The following is a 19,779-nucleotide window of genomic DNA, read 5'->3' as shown; positions in this document are numbered from 1 at the left end:
AACCCGAAACCCTCCCTCCCTCCATCCCTCCCTCCTTCCCTCGGCACCCGGGGCTGAGAAATGAGGTACAAGGCACCCCCCAAGCCCCGCCTCCACCGCTCATCAACCTACATGAAAACTAGCAAGGCAACAGTTAGCTCTCCCCCTCCAAGTCCTTACTCTGTATTCAGAAGGGGACGTTGTGTTTGCGATAAAAGGCAGGCCTGCTTGCCCCCCCCCCCCCCCAATCCGTCAGGCCTGCTTCTGTGATGAGGTGCAGCAGAGGGGTGCAGGGCGTGGGTGGGGCAACGCTCCGGGTTTTGTGCTTCTTTCCGACGTAGATCAGTGAAGATGGGCGTGGTTTCTGACATGCAGCTCACATAATCGCCAGTGTAGTTTTTTTTTTTCTTCTTCCAAGCTTCCTTTTGTTTTCTGCACTTCAGACTCAAGACGGTGATGTATGATATTACATTTGACCGATATTTGACTTTTTTTTTTTTTTTTTTTTCCAAACGGCTACAGTTTATCTGTGCGTGAGGGTGAGCGTGCGCGCCAGCTTGTAAATGCGAGTGTGCATGTGTGTTTGTGTGTTTGCGTGTGAGAGAGATGAAGATTGCCGATACAGTACCTCTTTTTTTTTTTTTTTTCCTCATTTTCATTGCAGCTCCACTGTTTTGTACCAATCACTATTCACTTTTGTAAGCCCTTTTTAAGACATGACGCACGCCCCCCCCCCATCACTGTGATGATATCCATTCTCACGTGAACCCACCTCTATGCATCCCCCCAACCCCCCACCTTAACCAGCACAAAAATGGAAATATAGACTCCGAGAATTGGAAGAATTGAAGAGGTCTGTTACCGCAGATCAGCAGTGCCAGCTTTATACCGAGTCTATTGTTATGATTTCATCCTAACTCGGACTACAAACGTGTTTCAATAAATTTTAAATAAATATGCAACGATTAAATCTTTTCTCCCCCCCCCCCCACCTCATTTGTTCTTTCCGACAGTGAAACTGCTTTTAATTTACTGCAATAAGCACTTTTGGACAGAAGATGGCAAAAATGAGTACCTCAGTCCTACAGTTCAGTACGGCCAAGAGTCCGTTCCATTTTCTCAGCCGCTTATCCTCACAGGGGTCTCGAGGAGTGCCGGTGCCAATCCCAGCTGGAGTTAGGAGGCAGGGTGCATCCGAAGCTGCTTGACGGGCAATTGGAGGGCACATAGAGACAGACAACAGTCGCACTCACAATCACACCTTGGGCCAATTTAGAGCAGGGGTCACCAATCTTTTTAGGCTGAGCAGCGATCATATGAAGGGCCACATGACCTGTTCGGGGGAAGCTTCCAAAATAACAAAACTCCTTATACTTTAAAAATATATAAATATATGACATTGTTTTTAAAAATTTTTTGTAAGAAAGTCAGATTCAAAAGTTCAAGCACACATAAAACTAATAATCGTAACAATTTGTAACCCGTGCTAGTTTTAGAACACGCCTCGCGGGCGCCTTAAGGGCTCCTCGTGGGCAACCATGCGCCCGCGGGCACCACGTCGGTGACCCGTGATTTAGAGTGTCCAACGAATGTGGCATGTTGTTGGGATGCGGGAAAGAAACATGCAAACTCTACACAGCTGGGGCTGGCGTGGCGGTCTGAGGACTCCCCCGTGCTGAGAAGTCTCCTTGTGATTCATGCGCATGCGTTATCAACAGGGGAATTCTGGGTACATGGAAGACGCATACTGGGAAATCCACCAGTCTCATAGTTCCCCTTCTTGTACATACGTTATATCCTAACCCTAACCCTACCCCTTCGCCTACCCTAACCTTAATTTTATTGTATTATTATCTTATTTACCTGCATCCAGATTCCCTTTCCCGAATCTTAAACCCTAACCTTAATGTCTACTTACCTTTTTCCAATCCCCGTATCCCTAAATCCTATCCTTATCCTAAGTCCACTTACCTTTTTCCTGATCCCCTTTCCCGAACCTTAAATCCACGTACCTTTTTCCTGATTTTCTTTCTTTAATCCCAATCCCTAACCTTATTTATAATTTGGAGGTTGGTTCGGAAAAATCTGTAACTCTGGAGGAACATAGAACTTGGAACATTGGAATATACAAATCCTAAAAGCATAATCACTCAATTAAAAGTGATAAACTTGTATTTTTTGTTTCAAACGTCTTGGGGACATCGAGGGGTCAACATAAATCGGGAGAGTAAGCAGCGCCTGAAGAAGGTTTCATTAGCCGAAACGTTGTGCACAGGCTTGCTCGCTGGGAATAATTAGATGGGAGGGGGTGGGATTCAATGTTATTTCATTAATTAAGTATACAATTGAATATGTCTAAATTTGGAGGTCAGTCGGAATCTAAATATAATGAAATAGGTTGGAGGCAGGCACACATAATTGAGTTAATTGGACGTGTAAAAATTTGGCAGATTTAATTAAATGATTGGTGGGTAGTGGGCAATGTTCTATTTTGTTTAGTTAAATGGGGGTTTCATAGTTTTGGGGACTTTCTGAGTCGGAGGGCCCGTGCACCTCCCCTCTCTCATTGAGGGGGGGGGGGGGGGGGGAGTTCATCCTCAAGCACCTAACCCTAACCTAACCTAAAAACAAAAGTTGAGAAAAAGATATACACATATATGTATGTTGGCTGTGTTTGTCCTTCTGAGACGTTCCAGAGCGAACATGAACGTTCGGCGACAAGTTGTCGAATGGCACATGATGAAGCGTGGATGGGGACGTTTCAGACTGGCCGGATGTTCACAAAATATACGTGCATGCGCATCAATCACAAGGAGACTTTTCAGCACCGGGAGCCCTCAGACAATCACACCGGGATTTGAACACAGAGAAAAACGGCGCATGCATGGCGAAACCATGCAAACCCCACACAGGAAGGATTCTCATCCCAAACCTGAAAACCAGGAAGTCCTACTAAGTTGTGAAAAACATTTTGTCATCTGACTCTGAAGCCTGATGCTTTCCCCTTCCTGTTTTCTTTGAACATATGCTTCATTTTGTGACCTTTACTTCCATGAAGCTGAATCCATTTTTGCATTTCTATCGAAGATGTAGCTTCAGCGACTGTCTCCTCAGGCTTAAAGGAATAGTCCGGTGAACAATGAAAAGCCTTAATCCAATAGGTCAGATCACATGTACCGTACCTTGAAAATGTGAGGTTAAGCCGATATCTATTTAATGGTGTCTTTATCGGCGATTACAAATTATCATGGCCGCCCCCATTTTGGCGACTCACATGACTTAAAAACAGGAAGCGACGTCTCCTGTGCACAAACAATCACGGACAGCGCCGATTTCTCGGATTTATCCTCATCTGCTGAAGAAATAGCAGCACAGGTTGATCGGGAAGACGGAGGAAGACCTCCATACAGATTTGAAGCTGCGGCTGTATCAAAATTGTGAACATTTGGTTGGATTTTCGGACGGGAATGACGCGGAGTCTGACTCGCTAACCAACCACAGGCGGAGAACGGTCAAACGCCGATTGTGTGGAACAATAATTATGGAAACTTTTGACAAAGGTCTCTCGAAGAAAAAAATATGAGGAGTACCGAAGTTTTCAACAAGAATGGACAGACTTTGTGGAGAGGGAGGGTTCTGCTGTGTGTTTAAATTCACAGATGGGTAGTATGCCAAAGATAGATCAAAGAAGATCGAATGATGTTCACCATTGTGATGGCAAATCAAACTGAAATACGTTCACGATGGACGGATGGAAGTCTCAACGTATGAAGAAGTCGCATTAATGGTAAGAAGTAGTTTTGTCATCATTGGTGAGCAACATCATAACAATGTTATTTAAAAGAATTTCAGAGACTATAGTTGTCCTCTGTGTTGGTCTGAAATAAATGCGGAAATACACCTGTACATATGTCATATGGCTCAGGGCGACCACACTTCGCGAGCCACTGTCATGAAATGGATGATTTTTAGTGTGTTATTAATGAAAAAATGCCAGCCGACATGGACGCATGCGTTATTTTCACCACGAAACATGATTTTGACGTATACAGCTTTTCGTAACTCCCGCCACTAAAATCCTTTGTTTTCTAGAAGAAGCAGGAAGTGACGTACAGGACAGAGGCGCCCCCTAGTGGACTCGTTTGTTTCCATTAGTTTTACCTCCGGGAAGGTAGCTCGTTGTTTCTTCGTGTTAGCCAAAATGGCGGCTCGTTTTCCAAAAGATCTGGTTTGTCGTGAAAAATGGATTGAACGGGTGCAAAGGACGAGAGCTTTGTGGGTTCCAAATGACAGGTAGGTGTGTATACAGTTACCAAAAAACCTAATAGTTTGGGGCGGACCATGTAATCGGTCGCTCGTAACTCTAACAAAAGATCCGCGAACGTATGACAGGCGTGCTAAATGTGTCGATGTGCGTGTCGGGCTCGTGGACGGGGGCGCCTCTGAACAACGCTGCCGACAATGCAGCACTCAGCCGCGTGCGAAAACAATGTCGTAAAACAGCCCGGCTCGACGGCGTTGTTCATCGCGCACGGCGGCGGCTATGAACAACCCCCTAAAGCAGCCCGGCTTGGCTCCATGATAAGCCACCTCGGCGCCGAAAATGAGCCACACCGGCCGGCTGCGATGAGCCGCGATGCTCTTCGCAGCCGCAGAAGTTGATCGGACGGGGAGGCGGTTTGGCTGTGATCGCATATCATCTGAATATGGCTTGAAACAATAGGGTAATATTTCCCCGGTAACTTCACTCGGTTGTGTGATGTTCTCTTCTTCGAAAAGAGCTTCCGTGTCAGAAGGGGCGTGTCCGTCTCCCATAGTAGGGTCCAGCGTGTGTTTTCGTTGGCGAATGTCCGGGTGACGTCACGATGGATGACGCGCTCTCCGCTCATATATTTTTTTTTTTTAATAGACATTGAAGCGAATAATGTTATATGTATTTTTTTTTATTACAATATCGATTTTTAGAATGTTCATAGGGATGACACTTGACCTTTAAATGTTTCTTTTCCTTACTTTTCTTGTCGTGTCCGATGGCAGCTGTACTGCACGTGATTACGCTACAAATCGGCCATTACTTCTTTGTTTACGCACAGAATACGTCACAGCCGCACAAGCCGCACAAGTAGGTCATGCGCCCGTGAAAATTCGTAATTGGCGAAAGAAAATCTTCTCAAAACCCCATGAAATGATATCGGATTAACCTCAAATTTTCAAAGGTACAGCACATATGAGACGACCTATCAAATTTCAATCTTCAGCGGACATCACGCAACCTTCATCCTGCGCTAACCCGAAACGCAACAACTTCGATAAAGAACAAAAAGCTCCCACTCCTCGTAGGAAACACCGCTTTTATTTTGCATATTCTTACTAAAAGTTCCGCACGGCTTTTTATCGTGACAAAGGCGGTTCAACATGAACGAGGGGCGCCGATCCAGCTTCGCCGAAGAATCGGCTGGAAATGTAAAGAAAACATAACTCCGATTGGAATAACGAGCTGCAAGAGGAGCTCGCGCCGGACCCTGACGTACGTGCTCGACTCTCCTTTCAAACTATAACATTTGCATCATTTAAATGTAAAGAAATTCGATATCACCTGAAGGCAGGAAGTAAAATGTGTACGATGAGGACAGTGAAATAGTCTACTGCAGGATCATTTCAAATAGGTCTCATTTTCCTTCCCCCTTACGTGTTCTCCAAGCGGTTCTGGGCTCTTTTATTCCACTCACTGACTTATACCAACATTCAGGTTGTATAAAGAAACGGTAGTAATAACATTTTTATAAACTATTACAACACAGGTACAAAAGTCTGGAGTGCTTTCAAAAAGCCCTTTTTTTTATGACATCACACTCATGGCGTCGCTTTCGTATCGGCCGGTCGGCGTTGGGCGCTCACTGCGAGCGGTGGAGCTGGTACACAAGGTTCGGGAGCGCGACCTGCGGGACGGCGGGCAACGCGGAGAACATGGCCAGAGGCGAATGGGCGGCGCCGGGCGGAGTCTGGGATGTGACCAAAGCGGGCGCTGACGTTCCTGGCGAGAAGCCGTAGCTGAGGTACGGCAGTGGCGACGGGCTGTAGGGGTACTCGTCCAATCCCGAAGGAGGGAAGTAGGGCTGGGCGACGCCGGACTGCAGCACCAGGCCGGGCTGCAGGAACGCTGGAGGGTACACGCAAGGATGAGCCAGCCTGGAGGGACACAAGGCCCACAAGCTCCAAAATGATTCATTTGAAACAACATAGAAACATTTGAAAAAAAATGTATGCCGCGGCAAACTACAAAAAACTGCCATTTTTCCTCCTCCTCTTTTTATTTTCCCACAGTCCATCAGCCCCGTGGCAGCATGCCGCCTCTCACATGTAAGTCTCGGTACTACGACAAACAATACGTTTGTGGTGTGCAAGTACACCACACACTACAAATAAAACCGGTCAGAAGACGCATATTTCTAGTTATGTTGAGATGACATCAAAATCCGTATTGCCTCTGTTAGAGTGAAGAAAAAAAGTATTTGAACACCTTGCTGTGTTGCAAGTTCTCCCACTTAGAAATCATGGAGGGGGTCTTAAATTTTCATCGTAGGTGCATGTCCACTGTGAGAGAGATCATCCAAAAAGAAAAATCCAGAAATCACAATGTATGATTTTTTTAACATTTTATTTGTGTGATACAGCTGCAAATAAGTATTCGAACAGCCAATGTTAATATTTGGTACAGTAGCTTTTGTTTGCAATTATAGAGGTCAAACGTTTCATGTAGTTGTTCACCAGGTTTGCAGACACTGCAGGAGGGATTTTGGCCCACTACTCCACACAGATCTTCTCTACATCACAGAGGTTTCTGGGCTGTCGCTGAGAAACAAGCAGTTTCAGCTCCCAGCAAAGATTTTCTATTGGGTTCAAAGCATGATGTTACTAGCCCCATGCTTCACAGTAGGGATGGTGTTCTTGGGATGGAACTCATCATTTGTCTTCCTCCAAATACAGTGAGTAGAATTATCACCCAAAAGTTCCCTTTTGGTCTCATCTGACCACAAAACCTTCTCCCATGTGTCCTCTGCATCATCCAAATGGTCATTGGCAAACTTCAGACGGGCCTTGACATGTGCTGGTTTAAGCAGGGGAACCTTCCGTGCTATGCATGATTTCGAACCATGAAGTCTTATGTTGTATTACCAACAGTCACCTTGGAAAGGTTGGTCCAAGCTCTTTTCAGGTCATTGACCAAGTCCTGTCGTGTAGTCCTGGACCGATTCGTCACCTTTCTAAGCGTTATTGAGACCCCACGAGGTGGTATCTTGCATGGGGCTCCACTCCGATTGAGACTGACCGTCATGTTTAGCTTCTTCCATTTTCTAATGATTGCTCCAACAGTGGACCTTTTTCCACTGAGCTGCTTGGCAAATTTCTCCGTAGCCCTTTCCAGCCATGTGGAGTTGTACAATTTTGTCTGTGGTGTCTTTGGACAGCTCTTTGGTCTTGGCCATGTTACAAGTTTGAGTCTTACTGATTGTACGGGGTGGACAGGTGTCTTTATGCAGCTCACGACCTCACACAGGTGGATCTGATTTAGGATCATACATGGAGTGGAGGTGGATTTTTAAAGGCGGACTAACAGGTCTCTGAGGGTCAGAATTCTAGCTGATAGACAGATGTACTTATTTGCAGCTATATCACACACATAAATCGTTACAAAATCATACATTGTGATTTCTGGATATTTCTTTTTAGATTATCTCTCTCACAGTGGACATGCACGTACGTTGAAAATTTCAGACCCCTCCATGATTTCTAAGTGGGAGAACTTGCAATAAAGCAGGGAGTTCAAATACTTACTACAAGTGTGCGTCCACACCGCTGCATACATACATACACACATGCACCACAATAGTGAAGAGTTGAGGCCTCCTGCTGCTTTCCCCAAAACAAATGCCCACCTGACATCGGTGTGCACACAACAATTTGGGCCACTGCGTTGTCCTGTATACATAACACCCGCAGTCTCGCCAGGCTGCCAAAGCATTCTAAATGTTCACGTTTCAACCTTTTGAAACACGAATTACTTTGTGAGTGACCGCATATGAACAATGGAAGTGTCTCGCAGTTCGACTCTCAACGCGGGGCTGCTATGATTACAACAACATTCAACCTTCCATTTTCTGAGCCGCTCATCCTCACAAGGGTCGCGTGCTGGGGCCTGTCCCAGCCGACATTGGGCAGGAGGCGGGGTACACCCCGGACCGGTTGTCAACTAATCGCAGGCCATATGGAGACAGACAACAGTCGCGCTCGCAATCACACCTACGGGCAATTTAGAGCGTCCAATTAATGTTGCATGTTTTGGGGATGTGGGAGGAAACCGGAGTGCCCGGAGAAAAGCCACGCAGGCATGGGGGAGGACATGCAAACTCCACACAGGCAGGTCCAGGATCTTCAGAACTGTGAGGCAGACGCTCTAGCGCCCACTGTGCTGCCACAACAACATTCATCATCATCAAAAACTTGAATTTTTAATCATTTGTTTCTATGACAGCAAAATATTACTGGAAATGAAACTGACCCAGGAGGCACAGTGGCGCAGCTGGTGACGTGTTGACCTCACAGTTTTGAGGTCCCGGGTTCAATCCCGGACGCGCCTGTTTGGAGTTTGCATGTCCTCCCCGTGTCTGCCTGGGTTTCCTCCGGGCACTCCGGTTTCCTCCCACATCCGAAAAATATGCAACATGAATTGTACACTCTAAATTGCCCCGAGGTGTGATTGTGAGTGCGACTTTTTGTCTCCATGCGCCCTGCGATTGGCTGGCGACCGGTTGAGGGTGTACCCCGCCTCCCGCCCGTCGTCAAGCCTTTCCGTCTTGATTAATGGCCAAGGTTGAAGATTACGAAGAGCGAGAGCACCTTGAGGTCATTTTGGACTAAAGGCTGGTGTTGATGTCAGGAGGCGTCGAGCCGGAAAGAAGCGAGCGTATCGGACCCTACGTTACCCGAGCTGCCCCGGAGTTCTTCTTCCGCCTCGGCTTTGTTTCGTCTCCGTCCTGACTTTTGGTTACATAAGAGGAAAGCAAAATGGTGACTTCTGAATCGGGTACAGAGTTCGAATTTGCAGATGGATAACAAAAGACAACAAAGATTCCAAACAAAGTGAAGTAAACGACGGCCCAAAATGCCCCTTTGGGCATCTCGCGTCTCCTCGCTCGCGCGACGACTCTACCCCGAGCAGAAGTGCGGTGTCATTCTCGCGGCCCTGCGCCGCCCGCCTGACTGATCCGATGCGACAACCGCATCGTACGGCAGGGCGCTGAGCCTCCGCTTCACCCGACCCGGGCGACTCGGCTGGCTGTCCGGCACCCATTTATACACACACACACACAGAGAATCATGCACATGCGAGACGAGGACGTCACATGCAGAAAATCTGAGTTTTGAATAGCATGCGGATAACAAGGTGCACTTGTATCCTAATTTCATGCCTGTGTCGGGGGTGGAGAGGATGGGGGGGGGGGCCTAATTGGCACAGCTGTATGCTAACAGACCCACGAGAGCAGAATAACCTCCGCTTCCTCTCTGTGGGTTCACTCCCTCGCGGTCAGCTTCCTCCGTACTCCCACTCGCTACACCCCCCTCGCTACAAAACAAGCGTGGGATAAAGTGAACAAAGACGGGGGTGGGGGGGGGGGGTGAAATCCGTCGTCACGACACCTTGGGCGAGAAATGAGCAAGTGGAGAGGAGGGAGACATTCAGAGGTGAAGGATCAGCCGTCGTGTATCGCTCGTGCCTTGAGACAGCCGCGGCTTTTAATAGTTCAGATGAGGGATGCGAGGGGGAGTGAGTCAGGCAGCTGCAAACGCACTCGGCAGAGATACACGCACACAGATACGCCGCTCATCCTCTTTTTGCGAGCGCACGCTCGGAGCTTGGGGGAGGGTGAGAGAGGCAGAAGGGCCAACGGTGGACTTGGACACTCAGCCCGGCTGTCAGCATGCAAATGAACTTTCAATTTGATCATTGAAAACATCCACTGCACATTATCTTGACACTAAATGTCATCATGACTTTGGTGAATCGTAGATTGAAATGGGGGGCGGGGGGAGGGGGGGGGGAGCCCATCATCAGTCATTTCTGCTAATGATACTCCACACGTTCATCAATAGCAAAGTCGGAACGTATGATGAATCTCTCGTATGTCAAGCGAGTTCAATGGACCAACTGCAATCCGTAACGTTCCGTCGATAATCAATGGATAGGTTTTCCGATTACCCATCACGCCTCGCGACGGACGTCACACCGCGTGTCTTAAGAGTTCATGGGCGAACGGCGGAGCGTGAAGGATTTTTTCTATCGTTCATTTTTCCGTTTGGTGTAAGAGTTACGACGTCGCTTAAAGCGAATGCGAACGTCGTGGGCAAAAAAAGAGGTTTGACGCTTACAGATACTTGGAGAAATTGAAGGACGTCGGCGGGAAAGATCCATATCAATCCCAAGCGAGCGACTGGAGTGACGATGCGGAAGGCTACCCCGACGTTACATATCCGATATCGTTAATTATCATGCGCGTATACCCTTGATGAACTAAATCCTTACAAGTCTCTACAAGCCTGCGATGACTTTGTAAGTGGGCGGCTTCAAGATGTACGGCAACGGGCGATCGGTAATCAGCGTGTATTGGCGGCTCGAGTGAGACGTTCTCAGAGGTCTACCGATCCACTACTACGAACCTGGATCATATCCCAAAAAGAGGGCTGCGTTCTCTCCGGTCATTGTACCTGTGCGCCATCGTCGGCGTCGTTGTTTATCGACCGGGTGCGGCGAGCCGATCGCGGCGGCGGCTTTCGGCTTTGAACAATAGAACGATAAACAATGTGCGACGAGCCACCGCGGTCGTTGCTCGTGGCTGAGTACGCTGCATCCTGTCATACTGTCAGGGAGTCTGTTGTTAGTTAGAAGTGATCCGCACATCATCTAAATATGGCTCAAAACGATAGGGTAAAATCGCCTTGGTCACTTCACTGTTCTCTTCTTTGTTTTCAATGGCGTTTTTTTGCAAATGTTAGTGCTAGCACTAGCTCGCTAGGCTACAAAATGGTTTGCCCGCTTGCAAGCCGTACCGTATGAAAAGTATGTGAACATACGTCAAGCAAGGCTTAAACGAACGTCCTCTCCCGAGCACCGGTGACCACCAACACACGTTTTTCCCCATTTTTTTCTAATGAATTCACATCCATTATTGCTGTCGTGGCGTGGTAACGAGTGTATCCGGTCGCGTTTGTATTGATAAGATGAAGTCTAGTTATGGCAAAAAAACGTGATGCGGTGGTACTGGAATACAAGATTTTATTGCAGTAGTTAGGGCTCACCCACTGCAGTAGTTAAAAAAAAAAAAACTATAGCTAGCTTTGAATTGTACATTTTTTAACTCATTCATGGATTCATCTGGGTCAGCGTCAGTTCCCTCATCACTCATTCATAATCTGAAGACTGCAATATTAATAGCACTTGAAGCAATTGAGTTTTTTTTTTAATGAATTTTGCTGTAGCCTTGGGATGAGAGCTTGGCACCTAGAAGCGGGTCAGCGCACAGAACACAAATGCAAAATATGACTCTCGATCACTGGTTTCTTTTAAGCAGCAATGACCTGCTTCTCCTCTTTACCTTGCACCGCCCCCTCTTCTCTTAAAGGGGTGCACTCATAATTACAAATGTCACAGTACTTACGCAGCCCATCAATCTGGTTTATGATGACAGCGCACAACGCCGGTGCTTTAGTTAGCAACACAGTCCGGGCAACGTAGAGCAAAGACGAGCTAGACATGCTGCTTATGTTTACTTTCGATAATAATGGCGAAAGTTAAAAAAGAAATGCCGTTGTCTTAAGAAGAAATGACTGTCGAAGCACGCGCATAATCGAAGAAAAAAAGTGGTGAAACTGGACGAGATTTTCTCTTTTTCAATTGAAAAAGGTCTGGTCTGAAGCCAAAGTAGAAAGTGTAGGATGAAATGGTGTATTATGTTAAAATTCTACCTTGGCACAGCCTGATTGAGGATGAAAGCACAGACAATATGGTGCACAAAAAGCTAATTTTGTATTTAAAAAATAAGAAGCAACATAACATTAACCTTAAAACTGTTAGGGAGAATCATTCAGGTCCACCCCCCCTCCCTCCCCCATACGCCATCCATGTGTGAGGTGGTCACCTTCCTCAGAGCCACAGGAACACACGCCCACCCCCCCCCCCCCTCAAGACAGCAGCAGTCAGTTGTATTTATGCGCTACTAAAATGGCGATTACAGAAGCATCAGCCTCAATCCTACTGCTCTGTTCTTAGACAGGTTGCGGCGTGACAGCTGAACATGCAAAATGTATATGCTTACGACAAATAGCATGCAAATAACTCATTAGACCATTCATATCACATTTCTGTATATTATAAAAAAAATACTTATATGGCAGAACCCTTTAATGTAACTTCCTCGTCCTACATGTGGGACTTTGGCTGTCCTGTGGGTGATGGACTTCTGTCTTGCACTCATTTTTTTCTCATTCGTCCAGCATAATGTTAGATTTTGTATTTCTTTTTTTTTTGTTCAGAATGGACCTTTCTGACTGATGATCTTAAGCTCCGCCCCCTTAGCCATATCCCACAAGCTTTCAAAATGGCGACTGAAGAGAACATGTTTGAAGTCGATTCTCTACCGCATATTCCAGGTGATATTGCGTTTTTTTTTTTTGTTGTTTTTTTTTTTTGCCAAATGCGCCAGACTTGTCCAAGAGGGTTCTACAGAGAGGTCTCGAGTGTTTCACGAGAGGATATGTACGCGGAATTAAGATTTTGGACGGAGCAGGACACCATGAACTGGTTGCCAGCTGATCACAGGGCACATAGAAACAAACAACCGGTCGCACTCACAATCACAATCACACCTCAGGGCAATTTAGAGTCTCCAATTAGAGCATGTTCTTCACAGGTGGGGCCGGGATTTCAACCCCGGTCCGCAGAACTGTGAGGCCAACGCTCTAACCAGATGCTCCACCGTGCCGCCAGTGCTAAACAGCAAAAACATAAAAAGCCTCTTAATAATCACGGTAGTTGCTAAATTTACATGCCATTTCTAATACTTTCACAAATTCATACGTCCATCCATCTCAGAAAAAAAAAAAACTTTTACAGTATTTTGCCATCTGCTGTCGTGTGATTGCAAAATGGCTGCCTCATCCCGGTACTTGAGCTCACAGATCCCTTCTCGTGTATTGCGCTAACATAACGAGACCCTCCAGCGGCATTAATGGTCAAGAGCTCGAGTGTAAAAGAAGGAATGTTCGTAAAAGAACAACAAAAATATGACTTTAGAATAATGCCTACGGGTGTCTATGGGTTGTTTTCACTGACGTCACATTTTTTTGCTGAATTAGCCACACAGCACTGCGCGCCGCCAATTAACCTCTCTACCTAACGCGAACCCAGAGCGGAAGTCTACGGAATACTCTCGCTTACTGTTTGTGTTTTTGTGTTTCACGGGCGTCTCGGGACTCAACTACACAAGAGAGGACTTGCTAACCATCAGAGAGTCGCCGAAACTTTTTCCAGAGTTACCAGTCGGCGCGCTCTTCAAAGCCTCGCGATCCGGTACACAAGTCCGGGGACATCGTCTGACGCTTCCGACGAAAGACTCTGCACTTCACGGAGACTCGGCTTTGTGGACGACTGCCCGACGCCGCTATCCCGCTGCCCGGTCTCAACCTCCATCGTGCTGATGCGTCGCCGAGCTAAGCTAACGAGCTTAATCGATCCTATTTTCAGAAGGCCAACATTACAGTTGAGATTCTTTTTTTTGTTAGTCACTTAAAAGATTCGAGAATTTTGTGAAGTACTGGCTTTGTTTATTCTTTTGTCTTTCTGCCATTGACATCAAATTTTAAACAAATAATATACATTTCGCTTTGCTTGTGGTGAACTAATATACAGCTTTTACTTTTTTGAAAAGAAAAAGTGGAATACATTGAGTTTACCTCGGAAAAAAAAAAAAAAAATTCCACCGCCATTCATTTTCCGTGTTAGCATACAGGTAAGTGCTCTTCCTTCGTTATTTGTGTCACATAGAGTAAAAAAAAAAAAAATCAAGAGCACAATACTGCGTCTTTGTCACGCAGTCCAGAGTGAGTCCCATGATCTGTGTATGCCACGTAGCCCAATAGTCACTCTGGGCTTGATGTCTTGGTGGTGGCGTCTTCAATAAATGCGGTGAGAAACATAATGTCGTCCACCTTGCCGATGTATGATGGAAAATGGCCGCCGTTCGAGGCAGACCGACGGGTGACGTCACGTGAAAACGACCCATTGTGTGTGTGTGTGTGTGTGTGTTTGCGCATGGAAGTTTGACGAAGTGGCTTGCCGCCTCAGCGGAGCGCAAGTCAACCGTGACTGAAATGGAGAAGCCGACGTCTCGTGCGTCTGACAGAGCGGGAGAGGTGAAAGTCAACGTCGCAAACACAAGAAGCGATCGGTGTCGGCCTTACCCGTAGTGCCGCTGAGCCCACGCGGGGTGGACTTGCTGGACTTGAACCGCGGCGGCGAGACCTGCGGACACACGAGAGGCGGCGGGTGAGGTCCGCTCGCTCTCTTTCCGGGTCTTTCAGATTCAAGCGCGCATTCTGCTGACCGACCGCCAGTCCCTTGACACGCAACGTCTGCGGCCTCGCTGCCTTCGAGGTTCATCAGGAGTGAGCCGAGGCCGAGGAAGACAGAGAAATTCATCCGTCTCCGCATTCCTCCGGCCATTTGGCCCTCCGTGGCGGGTCCGCCTCTTCCCCCGTCTCTTTTGTTTAAACGTAGAAGGATTTTTTTTTCTTTTTGGGTTGCACAAAGAGGCAACAGACATGCTTTTATTTCCCCGCATCTGGCCGCACTTTCACACAAATAATACCAAGCGCCGCCGTCGCCCATTAGCGGTGCGCTTGCCCGCGTCACGGCGACGAGGACCCACGCTCGGCGGTCGGCGGCATCTGCACGCGAGTGCGTTTTCACCGTAAAGCTCCAACGGGGGCCGGGGGGCTGTCAGTGTTTGGTGTGCAGCGGGATGTTGTTTGGAAAACAAGCATGTGGTCTGGTGGTTCGCAATGAAAAGGGCCCGGCGGCGAGCAAGCTGCGTGTGAACCCGAGTGGAAAACGTACGGACAGCAAAATAGCGGATGAATGGTGGCCCTGAATTATTTGGAGCGCTAACGTGTCTTTTCTCTACAGTTTGAGATTTTTTCGTCTTCTCCTCACTGCGCTGGATTCCACTTGGGGTGACGCGGAGGAAAACCCAGACTGCCAGCAGCTCTTTTAAATCAGGGGTATTAAATTCATTTTTTGTCGTGGCCCACATTGTAGTTACGGTTTCCCCCAGAGGGCCGTGAACAATTTTTTTGATAGCCACATCATATTTAGACACGGAATTTATGAACTAGTTTGGGAATCAGAACTCAAGGGGTAATGAGTTTTTTCAGCCATGATTCATGTTTGCCAACACGAAAAGGTTTGTAATATCTCAATATACTTATTTATATGATAATTTGACATTTTTTTTCCCAGATTTTCACAGGCATCACAAAAGCTGACACAGATGATTTCCCTCCGCGGGGGACACAAAATCATGTGGTGGGCCGCATCTGGCCCCCGGGCCTTGCGTTTGTGTCTTAAATTATTCAAATACTATAAGAAAAATCTATTTTCTGTCCCGTTTATCCTCACTACAGTTGCAGGCTACCTGAAGCCTATCCCAGCTGACTTACGGCAAGAGACGGGGTACTTCATGGGCGGAGCTGAGAGTAAGTACCGTAATTTCCGGCCTATAAGCCGCGACTTTTTTCCCCAAACGCTTTCAACCCTGCGGTTTATGCGGTGATGTGGCTAATTTCTGCATTTTTTTTTTTTCTAACGGCCGCAAGGGGGCACTCGAGCGGGGTGAGACCAGTGGAATATATGTGCCGAGGAACTGACTTTTACCGGTCCGGCCCAGTTAGCGCTGGGCTAACGTGCTACTGCCGTGCGTCAGAGATTTTTACCGGTATGTGAGATGATACGCTGTGGCGCCCCCGAATGGGACAAGCCGAAAGAAAAAGAAAACGGTTTCTTTTTAACTGGGCCTGTTAGCATGACACTAGCGTTAGCGCAACGACGCTGGCGTTAGCATTAGCACAATGGCGCTAGCGTTAAACTCTCTGTGTACCGTCTTTCTTTGTAGATATCTCTTGTTTCGATGTCGGCGCTTGCGCTTTTTACACAGCTGCGGCGTACGCATGTACCAAATGGTATTTCCTTTACAAATGTACTGGGTGAGTCTTATAAACAGGTGCGCTCTGTAGGCCGGGAATTAGGGTACTAAGCAGCTAAGGTTTGCGATTAATACAGCAGCTAGAGATGAAAACAGAACCAGCAAAGCCGAAGGCCGTTTCCCGCATCAAGAAAGCGTACAAAGTTCGACAGGTGTGTGTGACTGCCTGGAAAAAGCCAGTCACCTGTCGGCGAGCTCCGCGGCTTGGCTCCCAAGTACGCCAGGTTGACGTTGGCCTTTCTGCCGTCGATGATGGGGCTCGCGTCCTTGCACGCCTGCTCCGCCGCGGCGCTGTCGGCCATGGTCACCTGTTGACAGGACGGCCACGCAGGTCAACCCCAAAAGCAGACTAACTGTGTAAAAAGCCGTGGAAGAGCTTCTCCGCGCACAAATGAGGCGGGACGGTCCTTATTTGCGCGTGGACCGGCTCGTCCGTGGGCCGCCCACACAAAGCTGCCTTCCTTCCCAAAAATAGACGACGGTTGACAAAAACAGACGAGGAGGTACAAAGATTTGCATTGAGAAGCTTCCAGCTGAGCTTTCGCGGCATGTTACAGTAAGTTAGCGGAGGCTGCTTCAGTACGTGGGAGTATTTTTTATTTTTATTTTTTCCAGATTGGGATGAGCAACTGGACTCTACCTTGAGGGAGTGTGTTTGAGGAGTGGGCCGATAGCGTGGGAAGGGGAGCTTTGAGTGTTTCGAGCTCAAGGTCAAGACACACGAGAGCAAACAGATGCTCAACACGAAAACCTTTCTGCAAACGTTGGAGGACGGCTCGAGGTCGGCCGCGATTCCCAAAACGGCTGCCGGACATCGGATGAAACGACGACGCTGTGGCTTGCTAGAAATTCTCGCTCGCATGCAGCGCGCTGGCAACTCCAAATCAAACGGAGCAGGACGCAATGTCAGCGTTACAGTGAAATGTTGGCGATCGATCCAAAAAAAGTTTGAATCCGACAGGATAAAATAGTGGAATCGTACTACGCATGTAAAGCAAGATGAGTCCTTTTTACTTGGAAAGATCACGAGTAATATCATCTTTAGAAGTGAGTAAGTTGGACTTGGCTCATAATGGCACCCAGTTTTCTGTCTTAAAAGTCTGATGTGATACAAATGGGCAAATAGACATTTCTCTTGCGTGACATCGCACATTTACGTATCCCTAACCCAATGCATAAAGCACTGAGAATAATTCAATTGAACTCAGAAGATACTTCTCCCTCACTTACCTTTGCACATACAGCCTTGTGTTTGTTGATATCGTTCACATTTAGTTGTATGTGCGCGCTTCCGCGAGCCTTAATCCATCGTAGATACGTGTTTTAGGCTTTGGAAAATGAATCAAGCTAGCCGGATATCTCACATCACAATCGCACGTTCCCCAAGCGCATCTGAGGACCGATTTCTTCGTCACATTAATTTTTCCAAGGGCACGCTACTGACAAGCAGCATTGCTTGTAGGACAATACAGCGAGAGGGGCGTGTCAAGACAATGCGGCTATCTGATTGGCTATTATTGTAAGAGTGATTGACAGGTCGGAAAGGTCCATTTCGGCTTGCAACAGAAGCAAAACAAATATTCCAGTGTTCCGTTAAAAGTTTTGCTTTTAAAGTATTTAGCCAAACGCTCCTGTGGCGGTATACACCCCAATTCGAACCGTACAGAATTGGGGTGAGGGGGTCGAGGGGTGCATATTTCAAAACGTCCATCATGTCATGCACGATGTGGAGGTTGATAAAGCTCAGTGCAGAAAACGTCAGAGGAGTCAAAAAACCTGATAAGTTTCCACGCCGTACGGACATCACCACACGCGTGGGTGGTTGCATAGTTTGCGGTCGGTAAAAAAAAAAGAGAAAAGATAGATAGTGTGATATATACTCACAAAGCCGTATCCTCTGGACTTGCCCGTGTTTTTGTCGGTGATCACCACCGCCTCGACGACGTCCCCGAAACTCCGGAAATATTTCAGAAGCGAGGCGTCGTCGGAGTGGTACGGCAAGCCGCCCACGAAGATCTTCGTGCGGGTCGTGTCGCGGTCCGCGCTTTCGACGGGAACCCCGAGCAGATGCCCCAAGAACAGCGGCGAACACATTTGGCGGCGGAAAGACGAGACAAGAAGGGAAAGACCAAAAAAAAAATAAAAAAAAAGTCGATTCGGAGGAAAGACGACAAACACGCCGAGTGGGTTTACGCGAGGGACGGGGGCATGATTGAAACACGCGCGGCTGTGGGGAGAAGACAAGTGCAAAGTGCTGCAATCGAGTCTTCTGTCAAGTGAAAGACACACACACACAAAAAAAAGGTTGCGAGGGAAGGCGGGTCCGAGTGCAATTGCAGCCCAATGGACGAGCCGTGCGTCTTTTTTCAAGCCCCCCCCGTGTTGACTATCCACCAGCACGGGCGGACACGCGAGATAACAGTCCACGCTGTGAAAAAGTAGCGGCGCCCTTCTCACATTCTTAATTTTGCATAATTTCCCCACTTTCATCTTTACGCTCGTCAAACGCATGTAAATAAACGCATATAACCCAAGTGAACCTAAAATGGTGACTTCATTATCCATCCATCCATTTTCTTAGTCGCTTATCCTCACGGGGGTCACCAATCACCGGGAGTGACACACAAGATGGCGGACAAGGGAATCCCGGGACTGCGGTGACGTCATCAGGAGGAGCAATGGAGTTTTCGTCCTGGGCGTGGAACAGTGGACCAGCTCTACATCCTCGGCAGGATCCTCAAGGGTGCATGGGAGGTCGCCCAACCAGTCTCCATGTGTTTTGTGGACTTGGAGAAGGCATTCGACCGTGTCCCTCGGGGAGTCCTGTGGGGGATTCTTCGGGAGTATGGGGGACCGAACCCCTGATACGAGCTGTTCGATCCCTGTACAACCGCTATCAGAGTTTGGTCCGCATTGCCAGCAATAAGTCGGACTCGTTGCCAGTGAGAGTTGGACTGAGCCAAGGCGCAGAGGGTGTCCGGTTTGGTGGGCTCAGCATCGCATCTCTGCTCTTTGCGGATGATGAGGTTCTGTTGGTTTCATCAAAAAAGATCTCACTGGAGCGATTCGCAGCCGAGTGTGAAGCGGCTGGGATGAGAATCAACACCTCCAAATCAGAGACTACGGTCCTCAGTCGGAAAAGGGTGGCGTACCCTCTCCGGGTCAGGGATGAGACCCTTCCCCAAGTATCTTGGGGTCTTGTTCACCAGTGACGGAAAAATGGAACAGGAGATCGTCAGACAGATCGGTGCAGCGTCTGCAGTGATGCGGACTCTGTATCGGTCCATTGTGGTGAAGGCGGAGCTAAGTCGGAGCTGTGGGTCATGGCCGAAAGAACAAAATCCCAGATACAAGCGGCCAAAATGTGTTTCCTCCACAGGGTGTCCGGGGTCTCCCTTAGAGATCGGATGAGAAGCTCGGTCATCAGGGAGGGGCTCAGTGTCGAGCCGCTGCTCCTCCGCATTGAGAGGAGCAAGATGAGGTGGCT

General features: G+C 47.8%; 1 protein-coding gene and 1 long non-coding RNA gene across 4 annotated transcripts; one reads left to right on the top strand and one right to left on the bottom strand.

Annotated features, from left to right (window-relative positions):
- Positions 1 to 5,315: 5,315 nt before the first annotated feature.
- On the bottom strand, positions 5,316 to 18,614 carry LOC133513017 (RNA-binding protein 38-like). 3 transcript variants are annotated; one of them, XM_061843239.1, is made up of 4 exons: positions 18,177 to 18,614; positions 16,477 to 16,600; positions 14,494 to 14,554; positions 5,316 to 6,168 (listed from the first exon to the last, which is right to left on the bottom strand). In XM_061843239.1, exons 1-4 carry the CDS (start codon positions 18,384 to 18,386, stop codon positions 5,874 to 5,876), a joined length of 690 nt encoding a protein of 229 aa, XP_061699223.1. In that variant the 5' UTR covers positions 18,387 to 18,614; the 3' UTR covers positions 5,316 to 5,873. The 3 variants fall into 3 exon arrangements, with proteins under 3 accessions (XP_061699223.1, XP_061699212.1, XP_061699232.1); XM_061843228.1 differs by having other exon boundaries at positions 5,316 to 6,139; XM_061843248.1 differs by lacking the exon at positions 14,494 to 14,554.
- On the top strand, positions 15,562 to 15,951 carry LOC133513027 (uncharacterized). Its single transcript, XR_009798369.1, has 3 exons — positions 15,562 to 15,616; positions 15,715 to 15,786; positions 15,907 to 15,951. It is a non-coding gene; the product is annotated as an uncharacterized LOC133513027 (long non-coding RNA).
- Positions 18,615 to 19,779: the final 1,165 nt, after the last annotated feature.

The sequence above is a fragment of the Syngnathoides biaculeatus genome, chromosome 2 (genome assembly GCF_019802595.1).
Source record: "Syngnathoides biaculeatus isolate LvHL_M chromosome 2, ASM1980259v1, whole genome shotgun sequence".
Classification (NCBI taxonomy): Eukaryota; Metazoa; Chordata; class Actinopteri; order Syngnathiformes; family Syngnathidae; genus Syngnathoides; species Syngnathoides biaculeatus.
This window is presented reverse-complemented; position numbering and strand designations above follow the sequence as displayed.